Source organism: Mustela nivalis (assembly GCF_964662115.1).
Source record: "Mustela nivalis genome assembly, chromosome: 7".
Classification (NCBI taxonomy): domain Eukaryota; kingdom Metazoa; phylum Chordata; class Mammalia; order Carnivora; family Mustelidae; genus Mustela; species Mustela nivalis.
This window is the reverse complement of record NC_139026.1, coordinates 30,507,218-30,525,604: the sequence shown is the minus strand read 5'-3', so window position 1 is coordinate 30,525,604 and position 18,387 is coordinate 30,507,218. Positions and strand designations below refer to the sequence as shown.

The following is an 18,387-nucleotide window of genomic DNA, read 5'->3' as shown; positions in this document are numbered from 1 at the left end:
GTCTGGAACTCAAACACGGAGAACATGAGCTGGATACCACATGCTGAGATAGGCAGGGCAGCAAGATACAGGATGCCTGCTATCCCATATTTGGGCAGGTTATCACACCAACCCCAAACTAGTCACCTCAACTTTATTTATATCATGGAAAAATACATTTCTATCCTGTCTAAAACGCTGCTATATTTGATTTTTTCTGTTGCCTGCAGCTAAACTTAGTCTTAATAGCTAAAAAATCTCTACTTATATTTTCTTACCAAACTGCTGCTAGACCAAAATATAGCATTCCCATTATCAACACAAATCATTCTTATCCACCAAAAGTGTTCAGTGATTTATAGAGCATGTACTTATGTATAGGCATTGGGCTAGTGTGGGAAAGCATTCACATTTATAAGAAATGGGCCCTGTTTTGTTTTCTGGAGTGAAAAGCCTAGATGGAGCATGTGAGAGGCTGAGGTGTCCCCAGTGTCCCCCTACTCTCATTTCTTCCATGTGGCCTGCCACAGCACATTTGCCTATCCTTTAGTGTGAGCCATTTGTCTTCCTCCTCCATCTTGCTATTTGGGATGTAGATGTGAGGGTAACTCCACTTTGGATGAGACAGATGAGGTCAACACCCTGGATTGCCTAATTCTACACTATCACACAAGTGAGAAAAATAAACTTTTTTTTTTTTTAATTTTAAGAAATTTGAGAAAAATAAGCTTCTCTCTTGATTTTGCCACCATTTTTCAGATCTCTAGTTCTGATAGCTAAATATAATCCTAACCAATGGCTGTCATATTTACAAGTTAATTTCAAGTATAGAGTATTTTCTAGTAGCCATACCTTCTGTGGACTTTAGGGATCTATGACTAGGGACAGACTGAAATGTCATTAGACAAGACCTCTTTCTTATCTGATAGAAGAGATCAACGGTCACTTTTTCTCCTGGTGGCTGGAATACGCAAAACCCACGGTATTGGTCACCCTTTTAAACAGTTTAAACCATGTCAAAGTATAATTCTAATAAATACATAATACACACTTATAGAAATAAGTATAACAAGTGGGCCTCGTTAGCTCAGCAATCATATTACATTTTTCTAGTCTGTTCACTTTTTCAGATGACGATTTTATAACTTTCTCTTTTCTTCTCTCTCCTCACACTTCTAACACATCTTCCCCTATCCTTTCAGTTAAGAACCTTACTTTCTTGTTTCCTGAGCAAAGAGAAGCAATCAGTACAGAAGCTCGCACCTGCTCTCACCATCAGGTCATCTCCAGTCACCTGCATCTGTATCTATGCACTCCACCTCCCTTGCTGTCACTACGGATGAATTCTTTGTGTTCCTAAGGCCCACTACCCCACTGGAACACTAGATGCCATCCCAAGGCCTTCTCAAGGATATTGCTCTAGCAGTTCTCTCTCTCTCTCCTGCTTCATCGATGCGTCAATTTTCTTCTTTAATGGATCTTTCTTTTCACCCAGAAGCATGATTATCTCTTCCATTTTAAGGAGAGAAATAGTTTTTGTCATGCCCCTTTCCCTTCAAGTCACTACCCCATTTTTCTCCTTCCCTTCATACAGTCCTCCTCAAAGGAGTCTCTAGATTGTTCTACGTCATCACTATCCATTTTCTCTTAAACCAAAAGTGACCAATGCTAAATCCACTGGTTAACTTTCAATGCTCATCTTGATTTATCAGCAGCACTGAATACAGCTCTGAACATGATTGCTTATTCTCTTCCTTGCTGACATTCCTCATGTGGTTTTTCAGGACTCCACACATTCCTGATTTTCCTCCCATCTAGCCTCTTTGGTTGCTCCTTTTCATCCCCTCAGCCTCTAAAGTAAAAGCATCCCTGGGCTCAATCTCTGCATTTTTCTTCTTAACATTTGTTCCTTTGATGATCTCCAGCTTCAGGACTTCAGCTACCATTTTTAGGTATATGGTTCCCAAATTTATGTCTTGAGATATAAATCTTGAGATATGTAAATAAATATATATAAATATATAAATCTTGAGATATAAATCTTGAGACTGGACTGTTATCCTAAACCTCAGACTTCTATATATACAAGTGCCTATTCAATACTTCCATTCAGATGTGTAGTGAGCATCTCGAACTTAACATGACCTGTTTAAATAAGTACCTGATCATTTCTAAACTTGCTGGAAACAGTCCTTCCCAGTGTTCAGAACGGAAGTTCTGATAACTCTCTCACACCCTACATCTGATCTGCTAGCAAACTGCGTTTCCATCACCTTCAAAATACATCCTGAACTGACTGAAACAACCCTACTGCTACCCACATGCTCTAAGCTACCAGCACCTCTTCAGATTACTCCAACAGTCTCATAATAGGTTTGCCTGCTTCTGTCCTTGCTACTCCTGTGATCTACTGCAGACACAGTCTAAGTCAAATTATTTCACTCCTGTCTTCAGAAACTTTCTTTGGTGCTTCTTCTCACTCAAAATAAAAGCCAAAGTCCTCACAGTGAATTGTTAAGTCGCTATATGACATGGCTCCGGTTACCTCTCTGATCTATCTCATCACCTACTACTGCCCCACCTGCCCACTGTTCCAGCCACAAAGGCTTCTTTTTGTTCTTCAACACACTCAGTATATTCCTACTTTATACTATATATGTCTTCATATATATATACACACTATATATGCCTTTATACTTATTCCCACTGTTTAAGAACATCTGCTTGGCTTAATACCTCACTGCCTAAAAGTGTTGGAGTATCTCCTCAATGAGGCTTTTGCTTCACTAAATTACAACCACATTTCCAACGACCACTACCATTATTTCACTTACACACACACACACACACACACACACACACTAGCTATTTTCTTTTGTGAGAGTTACGTTAAATACGTCATGAACTTGTCATGAATAGTTAGCCTTAATGTGTCCTACTATAACTACAGTATGGAGCGCTGTGGAAATATAAGACCAGTGCTGTTTTAGGGGCTTATGTTCAGATGTATTAGGAAAGGTAGTATGCCCCAGGGTAGGGAGAATAAGATGAGACATTAAGTTGGGTATAGTTCATTCAAATGCTGACAAGTCAAATGACGTCTGAAAACTATCTACAATGCTGCCACATTGATCAAAATTTCATTCTATTCTTTGTTAATTATTTAAAAAGGGGATAAATAACTATACTCAATTACATCACTTTTCATTTCTTTCATATAACTAATATGGTAATAAAGGTTAATGTAATTTCCATTGCAGAAAAATTACAGAAAGTATCTCCATCACTAATAAATTTAAACACTAATAATATATGCAGTTTATAATATACAGTTAATACACATAAAGTCATTTTTTAAAATGATAAAATCCAAAAAGAAAAATCAATATATATCTATTGACATAATTTAATAAAAATAAAATACTTAAAAATTGGTAAATAAAATAGCTTTGTATGCTTATTTTTTTATTAACATAAAATGTACTATTTGTTTCAGGGGTACAGGTCTGTGATTCATCAGTCTTACACAATTCAAAGCACTCACCATAGCACATACCCTCCCCAATGCCCATCACCCAGCCACCCCATCCCTCTCATGCTCCTCCCCTCCAGCAACCCTCAGTTTGTTTCCTGAGACCAAGAGTTTCTTAAGGTTTGTCTCCCTCTCTGGTTTCATCTTGTTTCATTTTTCCCCTCCCTTCCCCTATGGTCCTCTATCTTGTTTAACTTTGTATGCTTATTAAACACTGAATTACCTTTGTTTCTTTGAAGCTCATTTTTCAAATCTTCAATAATGAAAGTATTTTTTTCCATTTCTTTTGTATATTGTTCTACTTGCTCAGTGAGCATCTTAATTTGACTATCTCGTTCTTGTACACCCTATAAAATATTTTTGAACATTACGTATTATTTCTTCATGGATATTAACATACATTTTAAAAGTAAGGAAAAAAAGTAAATCTTATGTTTATATATATATAATATACGTATATTATATACATAATACATATTTTTGGGGTCAAAACTATGTCCTGTACTACTTTGTATACCTCAACTGAACGTTAGACACACTGATGTCACTCTAAAACTTACAGATAGATATAAGAGCTAACTAACATCCTGGCAAAGGGAATTCCAGAACTCTCTAATATTTATGGTGTCTTCTGACTCCTTTCATGTTACCCTTCCTCATGACCCACCCATTTCTATCTTCTGCCCTGTGGTACTTCTTTCAAAATACTGTCTCTTGCAATTGTTCTTATCCTCCAAATACTTTCCAAATGTTCCCCTTTCTTCCAGACTATGACTATAGAGCAGATAACGAAAGTATAACTTCTACATGAGTATATTTGTACTAAAAATAAAATTTAATGTAATACAAATTATAACGATGCTTTTAGCTTTTTTCACATTACACAGGATATTTCAGCACCAACATATAATATAATAAATGTTAACAACAGGGTATAAAGATATACTTAAGTTTCTAAAAGTTTTTAAGTTTCTTATTAAATAATTCCCAATCAAAACAATGTGTCTATTATCTAAAACAACATAGAAAAATACACAAAATAATTCTATTCCTGACTCTAAACTTAATTCTAATTGTTTCTTGTGACTGGACTTCAAACGACTTTTTATATCCCCCATAGTGTAAGCCACTAGGTTAGACACATTGACTACTTCAATAAACCAAATTTTGAAAGGTTTTACCTGTTGTAGAGCCATAACATTACTTTTATCAGCATCAAGTTGGGCATTTTTCAATTTCTCCCTCAGGTTATGTAACATTTGCTGATATTCAATAATTTCATCATCTTTAGAAGACAAAATTAACTAGATATAAACAACATAGGATCTGTTACATAAGAGGAAAATTAATAAATCATTTTTCACTTATGACAAATACTCTAATATATATCATTAGCAAGAAAATAAAGAAAATAAAATTCACATTGAAGTGAGTAAGTAGCAGCAACTATTTGCATAATCATTGTTCTTTTTGGTTGTACAATCTTAAGTTCAAAGAAATGATTTAAAAATATACAGTATAATTTTCGCTGTTTTAGAAATTCAATCTTTAAACAATCTCAAGCTTTCAAAACCCATTCCTAAATAAGAATTATAAATACCTTCGTGAAACTACCAGGAAGTTTTGTACAATTAATTTTTATGGAGAAAACCTTAAAATGTCACTGAATGAAGGTGTCTTGTGTTCTCTGCTAGAAAAACCAACTTATAATTTATAAATTTACCACAGAGCCAATAAAATAAGATTTTTAAGAACTATTTCTAAAATTCATATTGAAAAAACATGTTCACAAGTGTCTAAAAACTGAAAAATGGTTTTCTCAAATATCTAAACATAACAATAACTATAACAAGGACCCATGTTTAGAAAAAAGATTGATCAATATAAAGCAGAGTCTAAAAATAAATTCAAATCCAACAAGCATGTCAAATGTAATAAAAATGAAACCATATTTCAGTAGGAAAAAGATAAAATGTTCAATAAATAATGTTTGGACAACAGACTAGGTCTGCTGAAACCATACCTCACTCTCCATGCTAAAACTTATTACATATGCTTCAAAAACTTAAATGTAAAAGATGAAACTAGGAGGTACTAAAAGAAAATAGAGAAAACAACTTTATACTCAGAACACTAATTATGACACAAAGTTCAAAAGTCACACAAAATAATAAACTACATAATACAAAACAAAAACAAAAACAAAAACTTCATGGCAAAAAATACCATAGAGTCCAAGACAAGTGTCAGACTGGACGTATGTATTTGGATATATATGACAACTTGTAGCAATTTAATCTACATCTTTGCAAAATAACAAATACATGAAGATATTCATTATAACGTTGTTTCTAATAGCAAACATCAGTAACCTGTTAAATATCACACCACATGATATCTATTAAATAAATATCTACAAAGAAAAATTACAAAGCCACTAAAAAAACCAAAGCAATACTGTATATACTGATATAAATAATGTTTAAAAGTATTAAGTGACAACGAAGTACAGAAGAACACATATACTACCATCTCTCCCCCCAAAATTAAATAGGATGTAAAACCTTTTTTTTTCCCAGGAGTCAGTAGACTCAATCAACAGTAAAATTTGGTCTGCTGCTTGTTTTTGTCAAGTTACATTGCAAAACAGCCTTGCTCATTCATTTATGTATGGTGTATGTCTGCTTTCATGTTATATAAGAGAGTTTAATTACACCAGAGACCAGATGGTCTAAAATATTTACTCTCTGCACTTCTTATACAAAATGTACTGACCCTTGATTGATTCGATAATGCATCATTGCCACTGCTACTGCTTTTGTTTAAAATACAGGTTACCTGAACTTCCCAGATAAACAAATCAAAAGAGCCAACAAGATTTATGAGCTCTGTTAGAAACAATGACTACAGAAGTGATAGCTTTTAAAATTAGATTTATTCAGAATTGTTTTAGACTTTTTCCAAAATATACAGTCGTCATAATGCTAGCTTCTGACACAGTAAGGTCAGAGAATTTGGTTGGGGTTGGAGAGTGGAGAGGAGCAAGAAAGGTATATTATGAAAAACTTCTCAGATGATTCTAAAGGTCCCTTTCTTTATTCCCATTCCCACTGAAAACCAATAGTTGTATTGGTCTGAAGGAATTGAACCAGGAACTATAAATACACAATACATGGCAGCCATGAGTTATGTGAATATATTTTACTTAGAATTATTTATTTTAGATGACAAATAAGTTTTAGACTTATACTACAAATAGGCTAAAGAACTACACAGGAGAGAGAGCTTAGTGCTTTTCTAACTAGGACATTTAATGCACTTTAAAATTGCCTGATAAAAACGTCACTAACTACCATAAGACCTTTAAAGAAAACTCTGACTTTGAAATAAAAAATACAAATGAAAAACCCATTAGAGGGGCGCCTGGGTGGCTCAGTGGGTTAAAACCTCTGCCTTTGGCTCAGGTCATGATCCCAAGGTCCTGGGATCGAGCCCCACATTGGGCTCTCTGCTCAGCGGGGAGCCTGCTTCCTCCTCTCTCTCTCTGCCTGCCTCTCTGCATACTTGTGATCTCTGTCTGTCAAATAAATAAATAAAATCTTAAAAAAAGAAACAAAACCATTAGATCAACTGAAAAAAGCACCTTCCACTCTTCTACTTTGGCATTGACAGCAGCCATGACTGGATCATCTTCTTCATTTTTTGCTTTCAGAAGATCTGTAAGCTCCTGCACCTAAAAGGCAACAATTATTTCAAGAATCATTGCAAAATAGTGCAATATATGCATATTTACACACACATTACACATATGCGGTATACATACTCATATACATATGTATATATACAGTACCAATGCATATTCATTATTGGAGCAATTTTGTATTTAGAGGTGATATTTAGTGGTTTCTGTATCATTACAGATGTATAACTGTCATTACTAGAGAATTATATTTTTGAATATTATTCTATTTTTTACATTAATTTAATACCATGTAAAACATGAACAATGTATTGGTTTTCTGAAATTTATAGTGTATTTATTTTATAGTAAAAAACTTAACTTCAGGTCCACAGGACTTCTAGGCATTTTTAGTAGGAAAATCCCCATATTTATTAGTTTTCTAGGACTGGTATCTACACATTAATTCAGGTATCAACTACAAGGTATGCGTAAGGGCACTAGAGAAACACATATGGACAAACATATCAGCATGGCAACATGTTACAGTAAAGGGTATATTATAGCATAAGACAAAACTTCATATCCTCGAAAGTTAAAGTACTTTTTAGTTTCACATAAATAGTAATGATACGATATGAAGTCTGCATGAATGAGTTAATCTAATAGCAATTCTTACTTGAAGCCGGTAATGATCATTTTCCTTTTTTAATTGGTCCATTATGTTATCTGTTTGATGGACGACAGCTTTCATCCTATTATACTCATCAGTCATCTTTTCCATCTCCTGTACGGACTCTTCTAGATTTTTTCTCATTTCTTGATTCTGAACTTCAATTTTTTCATTAGCTTCTGTTAAAGTCTAATGAAGTTAAAGACACTATGGTTAACCTAAGAAACTGTAATTTAAACTAAATTAAAATTAAATAGAGTCATAAGTGCCTGCTGGAGAATAGAGAATTCTTTAGAGATCTGTAGTAGCGATTGCTCTTGGCCAATGAAATCAAATTAAATATCAACAAAATTGTATCTAAAAAGCTTAGTTCTTCTCAATGCCCAAGACAGACATATGAAATCAATGAATTTGCAAGATTTATTAACTTTAAAGATGCAATTTATTTCATGTTTCCAAATGCATAGTTGCAGATTTCTACTACAGAAGTTAACTGTAGGACCAGATACTAGGTTTACATTATAATAAAATTGAAGTTTTATAAGAATCATTGCCTTGAACCGACTTCTATTTTACCTGAATTTCATCCAGATACTGGACAAGTTCATAGTTTTTTTTAGACAATTGCGATCGGTAGTCACTGTCTTCTCCTCTTCTTGATAAAAGTGTTTCTTTTTGCGAATCTATTTGTTTCTGATAGTCAATAATATCCTGACGAAGTTGCTCATTCTGAAGGAGAGCAAATACAATATTCACTATCAAGAAACTATCCAGAGAAACAAAATTTCATCATCTAACTAGTTGATCTCAAAACATATCCTTAAATTCCCAAGGTCTCTCCACCCCTAAAGTCTCACCTTTTTCTTTAGGCGTTTGTTCTCCAGAAAAGAACAGGAAAAAGATAATTAGAAATGAGAAAGGCAATCCATAATTAAAATTAAGAATTAGAAATTAAAATAAAAAAGAGAAATTTTAGAAGGAGATATTATTTGGATAATCAATGAAAGCAAGAATATTAATTATCAACCAAAACAAAGACTACTTTGGTTATGTTAAAAAGATAAGAACTTCTAGAAGGATAAACAATGTACAAACATTATTTGGCTCAGAAGAACCAAATAATAAAAAATTTATAAGATTTCATGAGAAACAAAACATTTAAAAGAATACTGGGTAAAATAAGAGAAGACAGAAATCCAGTTTTTCAGCCAATTAGCAAAATAACAAAGAATGGCTAATGAAACAAAGCAAAATTTACCCACATAAAGTAAGAGAGGAATGTAGTACTTAATGGCCTCAACTTTCAATTTATTTTCTATTTCCCTGAGACAAATTCATATCACAAAATTAGGCAGCTTAAAAGCACCAGTTACTTAGAAGATTCCAGTTCTGATTAGAGATAAATTTATGAAAATTTTTTAATAGGTAACTTTGTTGAACTACCACAACTACTAAAATTTTTTACCAACCTCTCTTCTTAATTTGCTGTTTTCATTTTCCGCTTCCTCATTTCGAAGAGCCAACTAAAACAGAAAAAAAAAAAAATAATAAGGTTCAGCAGTAATTCAATATAAAATTAGGTTTTCAGCTGATCAATTTAAATTCTAAACTCTCTCCAGTGAAGCAGAGAATGATTAACTACTAAGGATTTAGTTGATCATGTTGATCAAATATGAATAACAAACCAAAATTTGTGAAATCTAAGGATTATGAAAACAAAACAGGTTGAGTAAAAAATTAAAAAAAAAAACAAAACCCAAAAAACTAAAACCAAAACTCTAACCAAAGGATACAGAAACAAAACAACACACACATTATCCCCTCACCCCCAAAACCTAATGAGTAATTTTCTGTCAAAGACCTTTAAAATTTTGCAGTTCTTCTATATCAGAGCTAGAATACTCTTTGCTCTAGTGAGCATTTAAAATTACTTAGAAATATAAGGCAGCACAACATAATGGTTAAAAGGAAGCAATCTGAAATCAAATTGGCCCAAGTTTATATTCTTTGTCTACCAGTTTCTGGTGGAATATGAAAAAGTGATTTACCATCCAACTTTCCCATCGCATATGTTGATGTAAAAATTAAGTATGATGTATATGAAGTCCTTAGCACAACGTTCAGTGCATGAAGTTAACAAAAATTTATGGAGTGCTTTCTTCTCCTCACATAAATGATTTGATTTCTTTGTGACTCTTTTGTTTCTCAAAACAGGCAAATACTATACCTATCATCACATTTTTTTTTCATCCATTGTCCAAACCCCATCCTTCTTATGGCCTTTCATTTTTTTCCCTTATTCAAGGAGAAAGTAAAATTCTCAGTGGCTTGCAATTAAAATATAGTTAAATGTCTATAATAAATAAGCAAATGCAGTATGTGATCCTTGACGGAACCTTGGATATTGGGCGGAGGGACTATGAAAGGCAGTATAAGGCCAACAGAAAAAAAAAAAATGCAATTACAGACTAGATATAAGGGTACTGAATAAATATTAAATTTCCTGCATATGGTAGTTATATAGCAGTTATGTTAGGGAATACTCCTCTTTTTCAGAGAGACATGCTTAAATATTTTAGTGTGCAGTATCATGGTATCTGCATTTAACTCTCAAATGGCTCAGCAAAGAGAAGAGAAATATGTGTGTACAAAGATACTGATGGAGAGAGAAAGTAAATGTGGCAAAGTTTTGACAACTGGTGCATCTATATGAAGTGCATATGAATATTTATTCCTTATCTTACAATATTTATGAAGGTTTGATAGTTTTCAAAATAAGAAGTTTAAAGAAAGTTTATTAATAAAATGCAAAATGCTATACAAATCTCAAGAGAGATTTCACCTATTACTACTATCATCATCAACATGGTCACCTGAGAATTAAGAAATAGTCCCATTGGGTTTTGAATTGGAAAATTTCAACAAGACAAGAAATGTCAAGAACTTAACACTGAAGCATTTAGCACTATTGATGCTCTTTTCCCTTAGTTTTTCAAACATCACATTCTTGATTCTTGTATTTTCTTGTGCTGTTCCTCATTTCTCAGAGATCTCCCTTACAGTCATTTCTATGGCTTCTTAGCCATGTTCTTAATTCACAAATCTTCATCATCCACCCAGCGTCTTTCATGAATTCCAAATCCAATTATCCTTTTTCAATATGCCCACTGGGACCTCAAACTCAACATGTACAAAAGTGAAAACTGAAGTAATAATCACACACCTTCTAACTCCTCTGGCGTCTCTACTTAACGAATGACACTATCTCCTTATCCAGCGGCCCAATGCAGAAAACTCTCCATTCCTCCCTCTCCTCTGACAACCAGTCATTCACACATCCAATTACACCTACATCTCTAAAGTGTTTATATTTCTTAATCCCTTGAGTCATGCCTTTAATTAGTCCCTCATCAGCTCCTGCCTGAGTTAGCACAGATGTCCCCTTACTCTTCTCAGTCCTCTTCAATCCATTCCCTGTAAAGCTGAATAAACTTCCTAAGTATAGATCTGATCATGATATTCTTTATTCAAAATTTTCATTGGCTCCTTTTAGGAAAAAGACCCAATACCTCAGCAACCAACCTCTGCTTACCTCTCCAGAGGATCACACATGTTTAAATAAGAAGGGCAGGATAGTACAGTGGTTTAGAGCATAAACTCACTGAAAAAATTTGGATTCAAATCCTGGTTTTATCACTTACTGTTTCTGTAACCATGGACAATTACTTATCCCTCCTGTGTCTCAGTTTCCTCATCTGTAGCATGGGGAAATGTTATCTATCTCATACGATAAGTATGAAATGAAGAATAATGAATTAGTTCATATAAAATATCTGGCACATAGTAAGTATTCTACACTAGCTATTTTTACCTATATTTCAGCCAAAATGAGTAACTGCAGTTCCCTGAACTCACCATGCCATCTCATCCCTCCAAATCTTAGCAAACGCTTTGTTTTCAGCCCAGAATGCCCTGTCTTTAACCACCATGAATGTATACCCCATCCCTTTGCCAGACTAACTCCTATTACAGGTCTCAGTTTATAAATTACCTCAAGACTGATTTAGGTATCCCTCCGCAGAATATCCTCTGTATTACATTTATTATGGACAATGAATATTAAAAAAGCAGGGTATCATTGACTTCTGTATTCCTAGAACCTAACAGTTTCTGGCAAGCTATAAATTCTCAGTAAAGTGAATGACTGGTTAAGGGCAAAGAAGAAATTGCCAACAACTCATATTCCATCTCAAGGAATCTAGCAACTGGAATAGTACAGGGACCATATATTCAAGTTTTCTGCATTTGTACCTATGAAGAAAGATAGCAGTCTAAGAATAGACAAGGTAGTTCTGATTAGCTAAGGTTACATGGTATGAATGAGAAAAAGTTGATTAATGTATGGGCTACACAGAAGAACAGTTCAGAAAACCAACAGTTCAGAAAATCCCTAACAAGCAATTCTATTACTGCATATCACAGTGATTATTAAGAAATCCATAAGTCCGCTATGTTTTATTGGGTCAACTAAACAGACAATCCTCTAAGAACTTATTTCTAACTTTTAGGTGCCATCAATCCATACTTTTTCACCACAAAAATTGTATGGATAAATCACTTTTACAAGAGTCTTCTAAATTATATTAAAAAAAAGATATATCAAGAAAAGGCATGTTTTTCCTTACAAATCAATTTATAACAAATTCTTTAAAACAGCAACAACACCTTATAACCATTGACATCTACTTAAAATTCACCACCTCCTATTTCTAAAAGAACAATGGACAAAATAAAATTCTTAGGATATAATAAGACATTGACCTAGAGGACACAAAGGTAGAAAAAGCTTCTGGGAATCAGGGATGGGACAGTTACAACACTTAGGCAGCAGATTTGTATAAGTATACTGACAGGTGAGGCAAAATAAGAAACATATTGTTTTCTGACAGGAATTAACAAAACCATCTGCGAAAAATTTTTTTTCCTCAAACTAAATTTAAGTGACTACTGCATGAATTATTTTATACATATAATTTTATTATATACATAAAAAGTACTAACTATATTTGTATAAAAGATGAAATGTCATACTTTAAAATATACATTGATTTATAAAATGCTGGCATTAACACAACTTCTTAAGATACTATACTTTTTTACATGTATTATTGCACAAAGCAACATACTTCTGAAAACAAGAAATTTGATTTAAAGATGTGATGACAACATGAATAGTGATATAAAGCCTTAGCATTAAGTATATATCAATTCTCATATAAAACATATAAATTGATAGTTAGCACTATAAAAAGTATAATCAGGTGTTTTTAGGTAACTCCATCAGTTAAAATTCATTGAGGAAAGTGTGCCTTACTTGTTCATTAACCTTCTTCTCTTTCTCTAATTCCTTTTCCATGTCCTCCAATTCTCTATCTTTTTGTTCCAACTGTTTTTCAAGTTGGCGAATTTCATCACGTAAAAACCGAGTGTCACGTCCACCTGCAGACTGCTGGGCCATCTTAAAGTAATAAACCAAAAGTATAAATCAATCCCATTATAATCAGAGAATCAACAACAAGTTGACTTTATATTTGTATTACAATCAGCACCAGTTATTTAAAATCATGTTAGCCTAAGAACCTATTTTTAAAATTGTTTACTTAAGCTTTAGTCTGCAGACTGACATGCCCTTAAGCTTTTTCTGAGCCACCCACATCTAGGAATTGAATGTCGATCGCTCAGCACAAGCCACAGACACCAGACTAAACTGCACAGGCAGAGAACACAGGCAATGAACTACCAAGCCTTGTCTTCAGCGTCAGAACTCTGAAACCGGGCTACAATCTAGCAGGGATTCCACCCAGTCATTGACTGCTGGTGTCTTTTTTTTAACATTTTTACTTACTTGAGAGAGAGCATGAGTGAGAGAGAGAGGAGAGAAAACCTGAAACAGACTCTGCACTCAGCACAGAGCCCAACACAAGGCTTGATCCCACAGCCACAAGATTATGACCTGAGCCAAAACCAAGAGTTGGACATTCAACTGACTGAGCCACCCAGGGAACCTGACTTCTGGTGCTCTTTACCTGCCTCTTTCCTCATACTCTATTTAAATCAGTGCTGTCCAACAGGACTTTCTAGGCTAATGGAAATGTTCCTGCACGTCTGAATACTGTAGCCACTATCTACAAGTAGTTTTGAGCACTTGAAATGTGGCTACTGCAAATAGAGAACTGAATTTTTAATTTTTTTGTAATGAATTTAAGTGTAAATAAACCACAAGCGATTATCGCTACTGTACTGGATGGCTCAGGCTAAGATTACCTTGATAATCTTGTGCCAGACTGGGGGACCTGGCAGGTTCAATAGGTAGAGCATTCAACTCTTCATCTCAGGGTCATGAGTTTGAGTCTCATGTTGAGGGTAGACTTTAATTAAAAAAAAAAAAAATCTTCTGGCAGATTAAATCCATTTCACTTCATATTCCTGTTATTTGGGGTCATGGTCCAAAATAAGTCCTTTATTATCTACCTATCTCCTATTCATGTCTTTACCATACAGCTGTTACGTCTACATATTAAGTAGATTTTTCTTACTCTTTTCCTCCTTCAGAAAACTTTCCTTTGTGCTCTTAAAAATCTTTCGAGATAAATTAATATTTTTACACTCCTAGCTCTTTTACTGCATCATGGTCTCCATCTCCCCTCCTTAGCTGCAATTTGGTTTCCTTAGTATACTAAATCCTTTAGAACTCTTTTAATTGGGAGATGCTCATTCTTTCACATCCCCAGAACTCATGGGCAAGAGAAGGTGCTGATTTACTTCAACCTGCAACTTCTAGGCTATCATTCCTCTACCACCTTGTGAAAACTCCAGCTGCTATGAATTCCACATGACATCCAGCTATCCAATTCCTACCTACTCATGGTAGCAGCAAACTACTAACTTCCTCTCAACTGAGAATTCTTGGCACATGGCTCACAGTGTTCCACCAAAAGACCCTTAAGCAGTTTCCAGATCCATAGAACTTTCATTCTAGTCTCTTTTTACATGCTTCTTGAATTCACTATAACCTCCCACTCTCAATGCCCACATCAGAACCTTGTCCCTGCAGAAACATTTTCTCATTATTCCTTAGTATACCTGCCCTCTGACCTCATAGGACCCTCTGATTCCTTGACTCATCCCTCTCCTATCATTCAAGTCTTGATTTAACCATTCAGCTGAGATTTCATAATAATGACTTATCACTTCAACCACTTTCTTACCAATATCTCCCACTGCCCTGTCCTTCTCTTCTACAGTAGCTGCCTGAATAAACACTAACAGAATCAATCCAACTTCATAATTCATTTAGTAAGTATATATTGAGAATGGTTGATATTTTTCTAGAAGATAGATATACAGTACAGAATAAAAAATAACTCATCCTAGTTCATAGAGTTAGTAAGTGAAAGAATCAGGATTTATTCAAATTGTCTGAGTCTAGATCCCTTAATCTCCAGCTCATTCCCCACTATATTTCAAGCTTAAGCTTTGTTCAACTTCCTTCAACTTTGACTACACATCTTCCACTCTTATTTTTGGCAAATGGGCCTTCCCTCTAAACTTTCAACTTCCAGGTTCTACATAAAAGCTTCTGCACACATCCGTATTTCCTATTACAAAGGAAGAAGGTCTTTTCTCCTCTTAAAGGCTAATTCATTTGTATCACTTTCCTTCCCACATTCTCCGGAATGTCAATCTATTCAGTTCCTTAACAATGTATTCATATTTTTGGTCTTAGCTTTCTCAAAAGCTACTTCTTCTACAATATCTTTCCATCACTATTCCTCAAATTCCCATGTGCCTCCACTCCAGCTCAGTTACTAGTAATCTTCTGTATACCTCCGTAGACTCTAAGCTTCACGTTACTGAATGTTCTTTTTTTTTTTTTTAATATTTAGATTTATTAATTTTTATATTTATTTATTTGACAGAGAGACAAAGAGAGAACACCAGCAGGGGGAGCAGCATGAGGAGGGGAAGGAAGAAGTAGGCTCCCGGCTGAGCAGTAAGCCTGATGTGGGGCTCGGTCCCTGAGCCAAAGGCAGCTGTTTAACCTACTGAGCCACCCATCCTGAATGTTTTTATTTTGTTCACAATTGGATGCTCAATCCTAAGAATTTATATAACATGTAAAATATATGTTGAACAAACAACTAATTAGGAACACAGTATCATTCTTGTGATTTTTCCAAGCAATAATAAAAAAATTTGAAAACAGTAATTCAACATAATAAAATTAACAAGTGCACCCTAGTAATACAAAAGGACATACCTCCAGTTCATTTTCCAGTTTCATTACTTTAGTTTTTAATTGGTTTTCTATTAAAAAAAAAGTTTCAGTTAGATTTACCTCAAAACAAACTTTTAAGTAAACTTCAAAGTACTAAAATTGTTATTTTTAAAGATTCAATCATGATTATAATAAGGTAACGTAAGAAAAAATAACTTTTATACCTTATCCATCAAACAAGGGTTCTAGAAATGTCTTTCAAAATAAAGTGAGTATATAAATATTATGGAGCATACTAAACAGACTCCCCTATTTAACATCATGATAAACTTTTCTAGGGCCTTTACCAAATTTTGCTTGTTCTTCTCCAGCTTTTTCAACTTCCTCCAAAGCTAGCTCTACTTCTTGAGCTTTCATCTAAACATAAAAAGAAACATTATTTCAATATGCCTTTACATAAGCATTGAAAATGAGGATTTTTTTTTTTCATTTGCTTTCCCAGTATTCAGTGCATTCAATCCCTGGGATATGGAGACTTTCTTAAGTATTTATTGAATGAATAGATGATATTCTTACTTAAGGATATAATTCCTAGATTCCTAACAGCTTGAAATATCTTTGATTCCTTTTTCCTTCTGTTTTATATCCAGTAGTGTAACTTTTCCCTTTGTATTGTTTTCTACTATTTCTACTATTTTTTTCTATTACATTTGTCTTTATTTTAGTCCATAATTTTATATCTAACCTTCTTCACAATGTTATGTCTAAATAGCTTCAATTTCTTTCAGTTTGTTTATTAACATATCTATTTTAGCCTTGTTGAGCCATAGTTTAGCCTAGTTTAGCCATACTTTTGTATTTACCAATTGCGGCTCAAAAACCTCTAATGGATCCTCATTGCTGATAGCATAAAATACCCCTGTAATACACTTGACAGCCCACTGCAAGCTATACCCAATATTTGTTTCCTCCATAATCTATTAACAATTTTCTGCACCTGTCTCCTCAACTGTAATGAATAAGCATATTTTCTCCTCCAAGTTTTATTTAAGGCGATTTCCAGCTTTAGAAGCTTTCTAAAATTTACCACTGATTTTCATTTACCTAAAATTACTCATCAGTCTTTGGCCCTTCTCTCACCTAAACCTTTTCCCCTACCAATAAATCCCTATACAACTTGTTCACATTTTTCATTCTGACTTCAGGATTATGTTAACATAATTACAAAAGACCTCACTATGTTATTTTTTAAAATACCCATTCTGTTTCTTTTAAACATTCTTTTAGGAACTTCAGAGCAGAAACCAGCAATGTTTTGCACACTAAAATTTTCAATCCACACTGGAAGAGATCTCATTTTTGAGTGATTTTGATATTACAAAGTATTTTCCTAAAGATTAACCTATTTAAGAACAGTTCCTTAAACGTCCTCTAATAGTCAAAACCATTATTAAAACCTACTGTATACAAACCTTCATTAGTGATTGAGTAATTCGGAAAAGGTGTATCACATTTTCTTGACTTTCAGTTTTTAGCTCACTTATTTCCACCTAAGTAAAAAGAAAAGCAACTATGTTTTATAATCCTTGGGCAAAATATAAAAACTCTTCCATTTGTAACATTCATTGACTTCAGGAACAACTTAGATTAATAATAGTTGTGTGTATATATATGTGTGCGTATTGTTTATCAATTAAGCACCTTGGATAAGGAAATCAATAAATTATCTGCCAATTCTTCTTGACGAGGCAGGTCATCTGGGTCAACTTTTATTATTTCTTTCCAGTTTATATTAGGTGGCATCTTGAAATCTTTCACTGTGCTTTACTTTCTGTAACAAAACAGGTGGGTATTAGCATTTTCAAGGTAAGCAGCGTTACTATTTTTATAGATTACATCATTATAACTCTCTATGTTGTTAGCAAAGAGTTAAGGCTCTTTGTGTAACAGGTAAGTGGGCAAAATAGCCTTGATCAAAATTACAGCAGCGGGCACAAAACAACAAATACTGAACCAGCTGAATAAACTATGACGGATTCTCTCATACAACTCATCTAGGTCAGAACTAAGATTCTGAGCCCCCTTCTCCACGCCCCCTTACCACCGAGGCGCGCAAACATCTAAAGGTGCCAAACGCGGGGGTACTTGGAAGGCTGAAAATGAACCCTGATTCGGTGAAGCAGGAACTGGGAGTAAAAAGAAAAGGTTTGAGGGGGAAAAACGACTGAAATGAGAGCAGGCAGGCC

At 34.1% G+C, this 18,387-nt stretch overlaps 1 protein-coding gene across 8 annotated transcripts in view; it reads right to left on the bottom strand.

Annotated features, from left to right (window-relative positions):
• CEP290 (centrosomal protein 290) overlaps positions 1–18,387 on the bottom strand; it is a 99,726-nt gene that overhangs the window by 80,920 nt on the left and 419 nt on the right. For all 8 annotated transcript variants that reach the window (XM_082738857.1, XM_082738861.1, XM_082738854.1 and 5 more), the window contains exons 2-12: positions 17,843–17,972; positions 17,614–17,691; positions 16,489–16,558; positions 16,184–16,230; positions 13,238–13,381; positions 9,333–9,386; positions 8,440–8,592; positions 7,870–8,052; positions 7,155–7,244; positions 4,693–4,815; positions 3,735–3,858 (exon numbers count right to left, since the gene is read on the bottom strand). In XM_082738857.1, coding sequence (XP_082594983.1) covers positions 3,735–3,858; positions 4,693–4,815; positions 7,155–7,244; positions 7,870–8,052; positions 8,440–8,592; positions 9,333–9,386; positions 13,238–13,381; positions 16,184–16,230; positions 16,489–16,558; positions 17,614–17,691; positions 17,843–17,944 — 1,168 coding nt within the window. In that variant the 5' untranslated portion in view covers positions 17,945–17,972. The remainder of the gene's footprint in view (positions 1–3,734; positions 3,859–4,692; positions 4,816–7,154; positions 7,245–7,869; positions 8,053–8,439; positions 8,593–9,332; positions 9,387–13,237; positions 13,382–16,183; positions 16,231–16,488; positions 16,559–17,613; positions 17,692–17,842; positions 17,973–18,387) is intronic.